General features: G+C 34.5%; 1 protein-coding gene across 8 annotated transcripts in view; it reads right to left on the bottom strand.

Moving 5' to 3' along the window:
• ATE1 (arginyltransferase 1) overlaps positions 1–14,759 on the bottom strand; it is a 196,038-nt gene that overhangs the window by 106,717 nt on the left and 74,562 nt on the right. For all 8 annotated transcript variants that reach the window (XM_043985864.1, XM_043985863.1, XM_043985862.1 and 5 more), the window contains one exon: positions 6,369–6,550. In XM_043985864.1, coding sequence (XP_043841799.1) covers positions 6,369–6,550 — 182 coding nt within the window. The remainder of the gene's footprint in view (positions 1–6,368; positions 6,551–14,759) is intronic.

The following is a 14,759-nucleotide window of genomic DNA, read 5'->3' as shown; positions in this document are numbered from 1 at the left end:
TGCTCAATGAAACAGCCAAAAAAATATCCTATGCTAACTAATAATATGTTAATATCAATACAGAAAAGGGAGAGACTGTGTGAATGGTGATAAAGGGATGTCAGGGTAACACAGAAAGAAGTGAAAATATGATTTTTGTCCTTATGGAGATGATATTTGTGAGATTCAAAATTGGATATACAGAACTATTACAAGTCAACAGCATCTATTGGGTCTCTACTATAAATATTGTAGCATTAATGTCATAGTATCCTTGATAAATACATGTTCAGGAGCTTCTAATGCAGCGAGCTTGGCTGCAGAACAAGTTTCTTTAATTCGTCAACATATTCTTCAAAAGGAGAGTCATTTATTCTAAAAGACTCAAACTCAGTTCTATGGTTAAGCATATATGAAGCAGATTCTTGTCTGTTTGCCACAAATAATTTTTACCACAAAAGCAAATAAGTAAAAGAAAAATTCAGAAAAGAAATGAGACTAATGCAAGAGAATCATGGCAAAGGAAACCCAAGAAATAGAAAAAAGATATAGAAGAATTCACTGTAGAAAATAACTACTTAGGGACAGCTAGGTGGCGCAGGAGATGGAGCACAAGCCCTGGATTCACGAGGACCTGAGTTCAAATCTGACCTCAGACACTTAACACTTACTAGCTGTGGACCCTGGGCAAGTCACTTAATCCCAATTGCCACACACACACACACACACACACACACACACACACACACACACACACACACACACACACACGGAAAAAAAAAAAAAAAGAAAATAACTACTTAAAAACTAGAATTGGCCAAATGAAAAGAGGTACAGAAGCTCACTGATAAAAATAATTCCTTAAAAATGAAAATTGGGCCAGTGGAAGCTAATGACTCCAGGAGACAGCAAGAAACAATAAAACAAAGTCAAAAGAAGAAAAAAATAGAAAAAAAAATTGTGAAATTTCTTACTGGAAAAACAATTGACCTCAAAAGTAGATTCAGGGCACAGTGGATAGAGCACCAGCCCTGGATTCAGGAGGACCTGAGTTCAAATCTGGCCTAAGACACTTACTAGCTGTGTGGCCCTGGGCAAGTCATTTAACCCCAATTGCCTCACAAAAAAAAAAAAATTGATTCAGGAGAGATAACTTAAAAATCATTGGACTACCTGAAAGCCATGATCAAAAAAGGGCCTAGAAATATAATTTCAAGAAATTATCAAAGAAAACTGCCCTGAACCAGAAGACAAAATAGAAATTGGAAGTATCCATCATTCACCACCTAAAAGAGATCCCAAAAAGAAAATTCCAAAGAATATCATAACTAAATGCCAAAGCTCCCAGGTCAAGGAGAAAATATTTCAAGCAGCCAGAAAGAATTCAAATATCATGGAGCCAGAATCAACAGATTATACAGGATTTAGCAGCTCTACAATAAAGGATCAGAGGTCTTGGAATATGGTATTCCAGAAGGTAAAGGAATTAGGATTACAACCAAGAATTACCTACCAAGCAAAACTGAGTATAATCCTTTTGGGGGAAAGAGGGGGAGAGAACAGACATTTAATGAAATAGAAGCCCTTCAAGCATTCTTAATTAAAAGACCAGAGCTAAAGAAAAAAAACCTTGATCTTCAAACACAACTCAAGAGGAACATAAAAAGCTAAAAAAGAAACAAGAGAAAGCATAAAAGATTAAACAAGGTTAAACTGTTTTTAATCCTACATGGTGAGATGATTTAATAACTCTTAAGAATGCTATTGGGGCGGCTAGGTGGCGCAGTGGATAAAGCACCGGCCTTGGATTCAGGAGTACCTGAGTTCAAATCCGGCCTTAGACACTTGACTTACTAGCTGTGTGACCCTGGGCAAGTCACTTAACCCCCATTGCCCAGCAAAAAAAAAAAAAAAAAAAAAAAGAATGCTATCACTATAGGGGCAATTAGGAGTATACATAGACAGAGGGTGTGAGTGTAAGATCACTATGATGGGATGCTATCTAAAAAAAACAAAATTAAGGAGTAAGAAAAAAGACTGCATTGGGAGAAGAGGGAAGGGAAAGATAGAATGGGATAAATTATCTCACATAAACAAATGTAAAAGATCTATTATAGTGGAGAAGGGAGAGCGGTAGACAATGTTTAGACATTCTTCTCATCAGAATTGGCTCAAAAAGAGAATAACATACATATTTATTTAGATATAGAAATCTATCTTACCCTATAGGGAAGTAAAAAGGTATGGGGATTAGAGAAGGGAAGGAACTAACAGGGGGCAGCTAGGTGGCGCAATGGATAGAGTAATGGCCCTGGAGTCAGGAGTACCTGAGTTCAAATCCGGCCTCAGACACTTAACACGTACTAGCTGTGTGACCCTGGGCAAGTCACTTAACCCCAATTGCCTCACTTAAAAAAAAAAAAAAGAAAGAAAATGTCAAGAACTAACAGAGAAGAGGGTGGATTGGGGGAAGTGGTGATTAAGAGTGAAACACTTGTAAGGACGGACAGGGTGAAATATAAGAGAAGGAGAAGGATAAACAAAAGAAATATAGGATGGAAAGAAATATGCAGTTATCCTAACTGTAAATATGAATCAGATGAACTCACCAATAAAACAGAAGCAGATAGCAGAATGGATCAAAAACCAGAATTCTACAGTATGCTGTTTATAGGAAACACATATGAAGCAAAGAGACACATACAGAGTAAAGTTAAGAGGCTGGAGCAGAATCTACTATGCTTCAGCTTAAGGTAAAAATAAACAGAGGTATCAATCATGATGTTAGACAAAGAAAAGCAAGAACAGATTAAAAGAGATAGCGAAGGAAATTACATGTTGCTGAAAGGCACCGCAGATGAAGTTGTATATGACTGCAAAGGAATATTATGGTGCTATAAGAAATGACAAGCAGGATGATTTCAGAAAAACCTAGAAAGACTTATATGAGCATTAATACAAAGTGAAATGAGCAGAACCAGAAGAACATTATACACAGTAACAGCAATACTGTACAATGAAGAACTATGAATGACTTAGCAGTTCTCAGCAATATGATGGTCCAAGAAAATCCCAAAGGACTCACGATGATAAATATTTTCTGCCTCCAGAGAAAGAACTGATGTCTGAATACTCATTGAAACACACTTTCTTTCTTGTTTTGTTCAAGTTTTCTTGTAGAAAACTACTAATACGAAAATGTTTTACATGATTGCACATGTATAACCTTTATCAAATTGCTTAATATCTTAGGGAGTGAGGAGGAGAGAGAGAGAATTTGGAATTCAAAACTTTGAAAAACACATTAAAATTGTTTTTACATGGTATTGGAGGAAAATAAAATATTATTAAAAATTTTTAAACTTAATAGACCCACTGTATTAAAAAAATCAAATAAGAGAGGTAGAAGAAAAATCAGAAAGAGTAATGCAAGAAAATCATGAAAAAAGAGTAAACATCTTGGTAAATGAAGCACAAACAATGGAAAAAGATGTACAAAAATTCACTGAAGATAACAGCTCCTTAAAAAGTACAATTGACTAAATGGAAAAAGAAACATCAAAGTTCAATGAAGAAAATAATTCCTTAAAAATTAGAACTGGGCAACTGGAAGCTAATGACTCCAGGAGATAGCAAGAAACAATAAAACAAAACCAAAAGAAAAAAAAATAGAAGAAAATGCAAAACTTTTCAATGGAAAAGCAACCAACCTGGAAAATAGATCCAGGAGAAATAATTTAGAAATCACTGGACTACCTAAAAACCGAGATAAAAAAAAAAAAGAGGATTGGGTAAGGGGAGAAGGTGGTTAGACATCATATTTCAAGAAAATGTCAAGGAAAACTGCCCTGATATCCTAGAACCAGAAGGCAAAATAGAAATTGAAAGAATCCACCATTCACAACCTGAAAGAGATCTGAAAAAGAAAATTTTTAGGAGCATCATAGACAAATTCCAGAGTTCCCAAGTCAATGAGAAAATGTTAGAAGCAGAAAGGAAGAAATGTTTCAAATATTATAGAGCCACTGTCAGAATTACATAGCTTCTTCATTAAAGGATCAGAAAAGGCTTGGAATATTACATTCCAAAAGGTAAAGGAGCTAGGATTACCACAATCAAGAATTACCTATCCAGCAAAACTGAGTATAATCCTTCACAGGGAAAAATGGATATTTAATGAAATAGAGAACTTTCAAGCATTCCTGATAAAAAGTCCAAAGCTGAACAAATAATTTGATATTCAAATACAACACTCAAGAGAAGCATAAAAAGGTAAAGAGGAAAGAAATAACATAAGGGATTCAACAAGGTTAAAATGTTTAGATTCCTACAAAGAAAGAAAATACTTGTCACTCTTAAGAACTTTATCACATTCTGGAAAGCAATTTGGAATTATGTCTAAAGGGTTATAAAATTGTGCACCTTCTGACCCAGCAATACCGCTACTAGATCTGTAACCCAAAGAGTTGTTTGTGTTTTTTTTTTAAAGGGAAAAAGACCTATTTGTGAAAAAATATTTATAGCAGTTCTTTTTGTGATGGCAAAAAAATGGAAATTATAGGAATATCCATCAACTGGGGAATGGCTGATACATGTTGTGATATATGATTGTGATGAAAAACTATTGTGCTATAAGAAATAACAAGCAGGATAGTTTCAGAAAAACTTAGAAAGACTTATATGAACTGGTGCTGAGTGAAGTGAGAAGAACCAGCAGAACATTGTATACAGTAACAGTAATACTGTACAATAATCAACTATGAATGATTCAGCTATTCTTAGCAATACAAAGATCCAAAGGATTCATGATAAAGAACGCTATCCACCTCCAGAGAACAAACTGACAAAGTCTAGATGAACATCAAAGGATACTATTTTTCACTTTATTTTTCTTGTGCTATTTTTGCTTTTTTTTTTTTAAGCTGGGGGGCAGGGGGGAGGGCTGTGGTTTCTTTTACAACATCACTAATATGAAATGCTTTCCATGACTGAACATGTATAACTAATATCAAATTGCTTACTGTCCCAGGAAATGAGATGGGGAGAGAGGGAAGGAGATAAATTGAAACTCGAAATTTGAAAAAAAACATGTTCAAAATTGGTTTTACTTGCAATTGGGGAAAAAACATTATTTTAAAACTTTTTAAAATGAAAACATATGTACATATAAATCCTTGTGCTCTATAAGTAAATACAAATTTTGAAAAGTACTTAAAAAGAGAACTGAATGTCATATTCATAAGAGAATGCTTTAATAAAATGTTGTAAATGTACAATATTAATAACAACAGGAAGTAACCCTGTTGGACATCTTAGGGAACAAAGAATTTGTTATGTTTTGGTTACATAATACGAAAGACATCTCTTATAGCTAGTTCTAGACCACAGATGAGTAACTTTTTCTACTGAAGGCCACTGGATCCAAAGAAAAAAGCAATTAGAAGTCACATTACTCCATTCAGTAATTCTGTTTCATTTTAATTTACTGTTCTACTTAGATACTTCTTAAGAACAAGGACTATAAAATTTTTTAACATATGCAACAAATAAGAAAACTTTCAGTTTTATGTTACAATCTAAGTGATAATGAGGTTAAAGGAAACAGAAAAGGAGGGAGAAAAACAAATAATATCCAAGAAAGACAAGGAGGAAGCTATATAGTGAGATGAAAAGCAGAGATACACATATCTAGTGGAAGACAAGAGAAATACGAAGAATACATACAAAAATCTCCCTCAACCTAAAAGCACAAAGGAAAAACAAAAGGCAAATAAAGGGGTACAAAGATTTTTATGAGGTAACATCCCCATCTTTTGGTCTTTTTAAATAGTGCAGATAGTATTTCTAAGACAAGTTACATGTTTGCAGGTATAGGCAAATGAGGACATCATCTCCTACCTAGTAAGGGGTACCACAAAAAGGACAAATTAAGTCAAAGACCAAAGATATCTCATTTTTGTTCTTTATAATTGCTATTACTAAATAACTATCCCAAAAGATTACTGAGTTTGGCTAACTGAAATCATACTATAATAATGAATTTAAATATAATTAAAGTTTTATTTTTAATAATAATGATTGTAAAAATGACAAAGATAAAATCAATAATAAAGGCATAAATGATAAAATGATAAAGTGTCTCTGGCCGAGTAGGTAAAGCAAAAGTAGAAACTGTAGAAATGGGTAGAAACATCAAAAATATATCTTAGCAACTAGGTATCCATTCTAAAGATGATACAGTTAGGTATCATTTAATCAACAAAATACTGTAGCTTGTAAATGAACCAATGAACTTCTCCTATAACAGTGAATTAAGACCAAGTTAGGATAAGAAATAAAGAAGCAGGCACTGTTGTATAAGGACAAAGCAAAAATACAAGATTTCTTACCGTAGTGCAGAGTAGACCCCCAAAGACAAAAATGAGTAATCAGGGTCATAGTACAGATATACAGATGACACACAGTATGGAAGGACATCTATGACACCCACAGCAATTATTTTCCCATCGAGCCAATACTGCTGATGAAAAGATCCATAACCGCAATCAGGTCCATTAGGAGGATTCTCTGCCTACAGAAAAGAACACCATCATAGTAATATAATTGGAAAGTTTTTCCTTCAGAGTCAGATTATGAAGAGACAGAATGACTACACAATAATTGATCCACTATAATTCTTTATTTCACTCAGATTAATGTCATTTCCAATTTTTGCTCTTGGACCTTGACACTTACCTCATTTACATTCTATGGTCCAGGTTCATTACTTTTTTCCCCTCTATCAAGGACCCTTGCCGTAATTTCCCATTTGTTTAAAATATTCAACTCACATGTTATAAAAGTAGGTGCAGACCTTTGTTTTGTACATTTATTTTGTTGACAGTTACTAAGTGAATTTTTAAAAAAAAAGTATGAACAGAGAACACTGCATTTTATATTGCACTTCCAATAAATATTATAGGTTCTTTAGTTCCATATGATGATCAATCAGGGCAGAGGAGAAAGAGAAAATTAGAGGTAAAAGATATAAAAAGGTGAGAAAAATGACAGAACAAAAAACACAAGGATGACTGGGGAGCTCAACAATTCAGAGCAATAGATGCAGAAAAAGCTTTTGACAAAATAGAACACCCATTCCTATTTAAAACACTAGAAAGCAGAAGAATCAGTGGAGTCTTTTTAAAAAATAAGCGGTATCTATCTAAAACCAAGAGTAAGCATTATCTGTAACAGGAATAAACTAGAAGCCTTCCCAATAACAGCAAGGGTAAAGCAAGGCTGCCTGTTAACAGCACTTTTATTCAATATTTTATTAGAAATTGTAGCTTTACAGGCACCTAGGTGGTACAGTGGATAAAAGCAGTGGCCCTGAATTCAGGAGGACCTGAGTTCAAATCTGGCCTCAGACACTTGACATTTATTAGCTGTGTGACCCTGGGCAAGTCACTTAACTCTCATTGCCCCACAAAGCAAAAAACAAAACAAAAGGAAATTGTAGCTTTAGCATTAAGACAAGAAAAAGAAAATGAAGGAATAAGAATAGGGAATGAGGAAAGAAAATTATCACTCTTTGCAGTAGATATTATGGTATACTTAGAGAACCCTAGAAAATCAAACTAAAAAACTAACTGAAATAATTATAGCACCTTTAGCAAAGTTCCAGGATAAAAAATAAACCCACATAAATTATTAGCATTTCTATATATTTTTTTCAAAAAACCTAGGAAGGAGATATAGGAAGAAAAATTCTATTTAAAACAGCTGCAGACAATACAAAATGCCAAGAAAAACCCAGGGCCTATATAAATACAATTACAAAACAGTTATCATATAAAGAAAGGAAAGACCAAAGGAGAAATGAAGAAAGGGAGAGAGGGAAATAAGTTATGAGGTCAGAATTAAAAGTAATAACTACTAATACCTGCTAAATTTCTTCAATTATGATATACTTTTCCAAGTGCTTTTTATTATTATCCACTGCACTTTTAAGTGCTAATGAGATTTTCATGGTAACCACTGTTATTAGATCTTCATATGATCCTAAAACTTTTGGAGGCTCTACCTAAAAAAGTATCATCCATTCCAAAAACTTCAGTTTTAGCAACCAAAATGACACTGGCTCAAGGCTGGAAATTTCCTAACTTTGCCCAAACCATATCCAACTTTTAAACTGGAGTTTACAGTAGAGTTTAAATCTGATGCACCACATTCAAAATAAAAAAGAAAATGCTTCTAAAATTTGTTGCCAATTCATTTTTGAAAGGCAAGAATAAGATGCTGCCACTTTTGATGTTTACTCTGTAACCTTAAATTATACTATGGCACAAGCTACCTTGATCTGATTTTTCACTTCCATTGCTCATGCATGTGCGCGCACACGGACGGACACACACACACACACACACACACACACACACACACACACACACACGTCTCTCCTTGGAGGTTCAGTCATGAAAACACTGTGAAGTCAATTCTATTTGATTCTGAGAGGAAGAAGAAAAAGACAAGTACGAGGAAAAAATAGGAAGTCCCTTCCATTTGGCTATATACAATCCATTTTAATAGCTGTGGAATCACAGCTATTTCTCAGTCGCTAGCATAACTATGCTGGATTCCCAATCCCTGCTTTAAATACCTCTTCCTTCAAGACTCAGTACACTTTTGTAATAAATGCTCTCTCAATAAACCCAGAGACTCCAGCTTCTGGGATAGAAACTCAGTATTTGACAAAAACTGCTGGGAAAACTGGAAGAGAGTATGGCAGAAACTAGGCATAGACCAACATCTTACACCTTATACTAAAATAAAGTCAAAATGGGTACATGATTTAGACATAAAAGGTGATACCATAGGTAAATTAGGAGAGGAAGGAATACTCTACCTTTGAGATCTTTGGAAAGGAGAACAGTTTATGACCAAACAAGAGATAGAGAATATTATGAAATGCAAAATGGATGCTTTAAATTAAAACAAGAAGCAATGTACAAACAGAAGCAATGTATCCAAAATTAGAAGGGAGGCAGAAAGGTGGAAAACAATTTTTATAGCCAGTACTTCTGATAAAGGCCTCATTTCTAAAATATATAGGGAACTAAATCAAATTTATAAGAATCCAAGTCATTCCCCAACTGAGAAATGGTCAAAGGATATGAACAGGCAGTTTTCTGATGAAGAAATCAAAGCTATCTATTGCCATATGAAAAAATGCTCTAAATCGCTATTGATTAGAGAGATGCAAATTAAAACAACTCTGAGGTTCCACCTGACACCTATCAGATTGGCTAACATGACAAAAAAAAAAGAAAATCATAAATGTTGGAGAAGCTGTGGAAATATTGGAACACTAATGCATTATTGGTGGAGTTGTGAACTGATCCAACCATTCTGGAGAGCAATTTTGAATTATGCCCAAAGGGTTATAAAGCTGTGCATACCTTTTGACCCAGCAATACCACTATTGGGTCTTTTTCCCAAAGAGATCATAAAAAAGGGAAAAGGACCCATATGTACAAAAATATTTATAGCTGTTCTTTTTGTGGTGGCAAGGAATTGGAAATTGAGGGGATGCTCATCAACTGGGGAATGGCTGGACAAGTTGTGGTATAGAAATGTAATGGAATACTATTGTGCTGTAAGAAATGATGAGCAGGTGGATTTCAGAGAAACCTGGAAGGACTTGCATGAACTGATGATGAATGAGATGAGCAGAACCAGGAGAACATTGTACACAGTATCATCAACATTATGTGTTGATCAACTGTGATAGACTTGATTCTTCTCAGCAATACTACAGTACAAGATAGGTCCAAAGGACTCATGATGGAAAAGGCTCTCCAAATCCAGGAAAAAAAAAGAAGAGCAACAACTGTGGAATATGGATGCAGATTGAACCATACTATTTCTTTTGTTTTTGGTGCTGTTGTTTTTCTTTTTTGAGGTTTTTCCTTTTTGCTCTGATTCTTCTCTAATAACATGACTAATGGAGAAATATGTTTAATGTTACTGTACATATATAACCTATATCAGATTACTAGCTGTCTTGGGAGGGACGGAAACAATTTGAAACTAGAAATCTTGTGAAAACAAATATTGAAAACCATTTCTGCATGTAACTGGAAAATAACAAAATACTTTCATAATTAAAAAATGCTCTCTCAAAAATACATATTTGTACAAAACTATTTTCAACAGCTGTGGTGGCTAAGAAGTGAAAATCACAGGAATGCCCATCAATTGTAAATGGCTAAACAAACTGTGGTATATGATGGTGATGGAATATTATTGTGCTATAAGAAATGACAAGCAGGATGACTTCAGAAAGACCTGGAAAGACATGTATGAAATGATGTATTGGGAAGTGAACAGAATCAAGAGAACATTGTACACAGAGACAGCAATATTGTTTGTTAAAGAGCTGTGAATGACTTGACTATTCACAACAATACAATGATCGAAGACAACTCCAAAGGACTTCTCTTCAGTTTTGTATTTGTAGACTGAATTTTTCTGTTTAGTTCTGGGTTTTTTATTAGGAAAATTTTAAAGCCCCTTTTTTCATTGAACGCCCATCATATCCCCTGAAAGATCATGTTTAATTTTGCCAGGTGGTATATTCTTGATTGTAACCCTAGTTCTTTTCCCCTTGAAATATTGTATTCCAAGTCCTCTAATCCTTTAATGTTGAGGCTGCCAGGTCCTGTGTAATCCTGATAGTTGCTCCTTAATATTTAAATTGTTTCTGACAGATTACAGTATTTTCTCCTTTACCTGATAATTCTGGAATTTAGTTATGATATTCCTTGGAGTTTTCCTTTTGGGGGTCTCTTTCAGATGATCAGTGGATTCTTTCAATGATTATTTTTACCTCTGGTTCTAAGACACTGGGGCAATTCTCCTTGATAATGTCATGAAGAATGCTGTCCAGGCTCTTTTGTTGATCATGGCCCTCAGGTAGTCTAATTATTCTTAAATTGTCCCTTTGGGATCTTTTTTCCAGTTCTGTTGTTTTTCTGAAGAGGTATTTTACGCTTTCTTCTACTTTTATATTCTGATTCTGCTTTACTTCTTCCTGTTGTCTCCTTGAGTCATTAGCTTCCATATGCCCTATTCTGATTCTTAAGGAATTATTTTCCCCAATCAGCTTCTACACTTCCTTTTCCATTTGTCTAATTGTATTTTTTAAGGTGTTATTTTCTTTTTCCAAGCTATTGACTCTCTCTTTCATAACTCTCATTTCTTTTCCAAATTTTTCTTGTACCTCTCTTATTTAGTATATATATACACACACACACACACACACACACACACACATATTTATATTTAGCTCTTCCAAGAGAGCTTTTTGGTCTTGAGACCAATTCCTCTTCCCCTTTATGGCTTCACATTTAGGTATTTTGACATTATTGTCCTCCTCTGAGTTTATGTTTTGGTCCTCCCTGTTGCCATAGTAATTTCCTTTGGTGGGGGGGGTCTTTTCTATTTCTTATTGATATTTTAGCCTATTTCATGCCTTTTAAAGTTGAACTCTGCTCTTGGGGTATGGCATGCACTGTCCCAAGCTTATTTTGCTAGGGGCCAGAGGCCCAGTCACTGGCTTTATGCTCTGAGGCTTCAGCAGCTGGCAGCTTGCTCACTTCACTGGAGTGGCCCAGCCTAGCTGTGCCTATTGTGAAGCAGATACCCAACTGGCAGACTGCTTTCTGTGCTGAAACTGGGGAGCCTCACAACTAATCTGTTGTGCCACTAGCTTGCTGAGCTAGTACAGAGGGTCCTCAGCTGCTGATGGGTGCTGTGACTAAGAACCTTCTGCTGGCTTGCCCCAACACCCTCTGCACTGAGCTGTGCTCCCCTTTTAGCCAGGTGAGACAGACCTTTCCTAAAGACCTTCTAGGTTATCTTTAGGTAGAAAGATTGTTTCACTCCATCTTTTTGTAGGTTCTATAACTCTAGAATCCCTTTAGAGGCTTAATTTAACATTGTTTTCGAGAGAAACTTGGGAGAGCTCGGGCAACTTCCTAGCTTCTCTCTGCCATGTTGGCTCTGCCTCAATCCAGAAAATGACTTTCACCTATGTTTTTGTGGGTTTTTTTTTCTATCCCAAGCATTTAGCACAGTGCTTGGCTTAAACTTAATAAATGTATGTTGACTGACTACTTTCTAGAGTTGTTTCAAAGATCAAGATAAAATAATATTTGCCCTGCCCCTGGCACAAAACAGAAGTTTAATAAATGCTTATTTCCTTCTTTGCTTTCTTTCTCAAATAATCTTGTATTTATTTGCTTATGTGTTAATATGTTGTATCCTGAGGAGAATGTATGTTCCATGAGGGCATGACCTGTTTCTCATTTTTATTTTTTTTTCATCTTATTTTATTAGTATCTCTAGTGCCTACTACAATGCCTTAAATTAAGAAGGTGCTTCATAAATATTTAACTGGTCAATTTCAAATCATGGGTCTGACCTTTTGCCTCCTTACACATAAGGTACTCTATTGCTTCTTGCTGAGGTTGAGTTCTCTGACCCACTTGACCTATTAAGTGGCAGCTTTAAAAAGGATTCTGTAATATTTTAAGATGAAGCTTTCAGAAAATAGCATCAGCTTCCAAATTAACAGCATGGAAGCTGTAAAGAGATAAATTTAGGTTTGATTTGCAAAAAACTCTTCCTGACATTTAGAGCTACCTAAAAGTGAAATTAACTGCTTCAAGAGGTACTGAATTCATCACTGAAAGTTGTAAACAGAGGTTGTCTTTCCACCTATGAAGTATTCTATACTAGGATATCCCTGCCCTATTCAAATATGATTTTGATAGGAATTAATATATATATTAAAGAGTAAAGAACAACACACAGAAGCATGATTCAAAAGGGGAGGAATAGTGTATTATAAAATTTCACTGTGACATATTTTAAATGACTACAATTTTCTCATGTGCTAATAAAATCTTAAGCAGATTCCTATTTCTAGAAAACCTGAATGTCTTTAACTACATAATAAGAAATAAACACATTTATTTACTCTTACTAAATTTAACAACAACAAAAAATAGATATACTAAGGAGACTTTGTGAGGTCAAAGTAATGAAATTTCCAAACTAAAAATAATAATTCAGGAAAAGTAATCATTGAAATGACATGGATACAGAGATAAACTGTCAGCTCAGACTGAACAAGAAGAGGGAATACTAGGGAAAAAGTCCCCAAGAAGCCAAGACCTGAGATTATTTTTTAATAATTTTGAATTATTCAACAACTTCTACTTGGAACATGATGGCAAGATTCATTAAATCAAGCATATATATATCTGAACACTGATTTATTCAACAAATATTTCTTGAGTGTCTTCTGTGTCAATATAATACTTTTCTTCATCTACATATTTTAACTTTCTGGCCTGAAATATATTCTCACAAGTGGAGGCAACTACATAGACACAAATGTTCACTGCTGCATTCAAGAGCTCATTTACCCAGGTCTTTCCACACAATGTGGTCTTCCCTGTCGTCCTTCATTTTTCTAATTTCATTGTTTTACTCCTTTGAATCTAAATGTAAACAATTTACGTCCCCATGAGACTTATTTTCTACACTATAATTCAGATTAAGTTTAGGAACTTTGTCTAAGGGGAAGAGCCCTAGATGTGAAGTACAACCACATGACCACAAATCAGGGCTCTGCTAATTACTTCCTATCAGTACATGCAATTCTGAATAAGTCAGTAACTTCTCTGAACCTGTCCCTTGTAAAATGAGAAGCTGAAATTGATGACTGTTAAGGTTCTTCTACATTCTACATCTTGTAACATGTCTATTGCTACCATAGCTCTAAATAGTTGTAAAATGTTTGAGTTATGATCCTTGAGTATTTTATTACATACTCAATGTTGACTGATTATGCACCCCTACACCAACCAATAAGTACCTTATGACCAGAAATAGTAAAATTAAATGCTACCCTATGTGAGAATATATTAATTCAGAGAAAGAAATAATCACTGTAGGGGGAAACAGTTATTGACAACATCATGAAGGACATGGCAGTAAAATATGGTGGAAGAACTTTTAAAAGATATAAAAAGCATAAGAAGTTTCAAAACAGGAACATAACTAAGCATATGGTGGAAAGAATGAAGAACATTAGTCTGACTGGAACACAGGGGTCTTGATCTAGTTTCCTATTTTTTCCTGACAAAGAACTAGAAGCCTTTCTAGGATGAAAATGTCAAAGTATAGTGTGAAGAAACAAAAAGATAAAAGTACAAAGAAGAATCATAAAACTTGTGTTAAGTTATAAACCAATAGATTCCTTGGAATAAATCTATAACTATTCAGTCACTTCTTAAAGGCCCAAAAGAGCAACAATTTCTTATCAACCCATATGCTGCAATACATTACTTGCACACCTGTCAATTACAAATATGTTATCAGAGAGTAAACTGAAATTATCTCAAAATAAACCTTGTACATAATGACCTATCAAAGTTACTTAACTAATATCTGCTGGATGCACCTATCAAACTAGACATACAATTATAATAACAAAAACATTTTTAGATTCATAGAACTTAATCTACTTGGAAAAAAATAAGGTTGCATATTTTAAGCATTATTCTATTTTTCTTCTATTTAATTTCTTTTATAATAATGAATCCTTTTGTTGAAAATCAATGAACAATTTTCTGTGTCAGACAGTGTACTGAGCACCAGGGATACTGACCAAATACAAGAGTCCTTGACCTAGAAGAATTTATATTCTCATCAACAACATGAACATATAT

This window comes from Dromiciops gliroides, chromosome 2 (genome assembly GCF_019393635.1).
Source record: "Dromiciops gliroides isolate mDroGli1 chromosome 2, mDroGli1.pri, whole genome shotgun sequence".
Taxonomy (NCBI): domain Eukaryota; kingdom Metazoa; phylum Chordata; class Mammalia; order Microbiotheria; family Microbiotheriidae; genus Dromiciops; species Dromiciops gliroides.
Note: the sequence above shows the minus strand (reverse complement) of the source record. Positions and strands in the feature narration are given on the sequence as shown.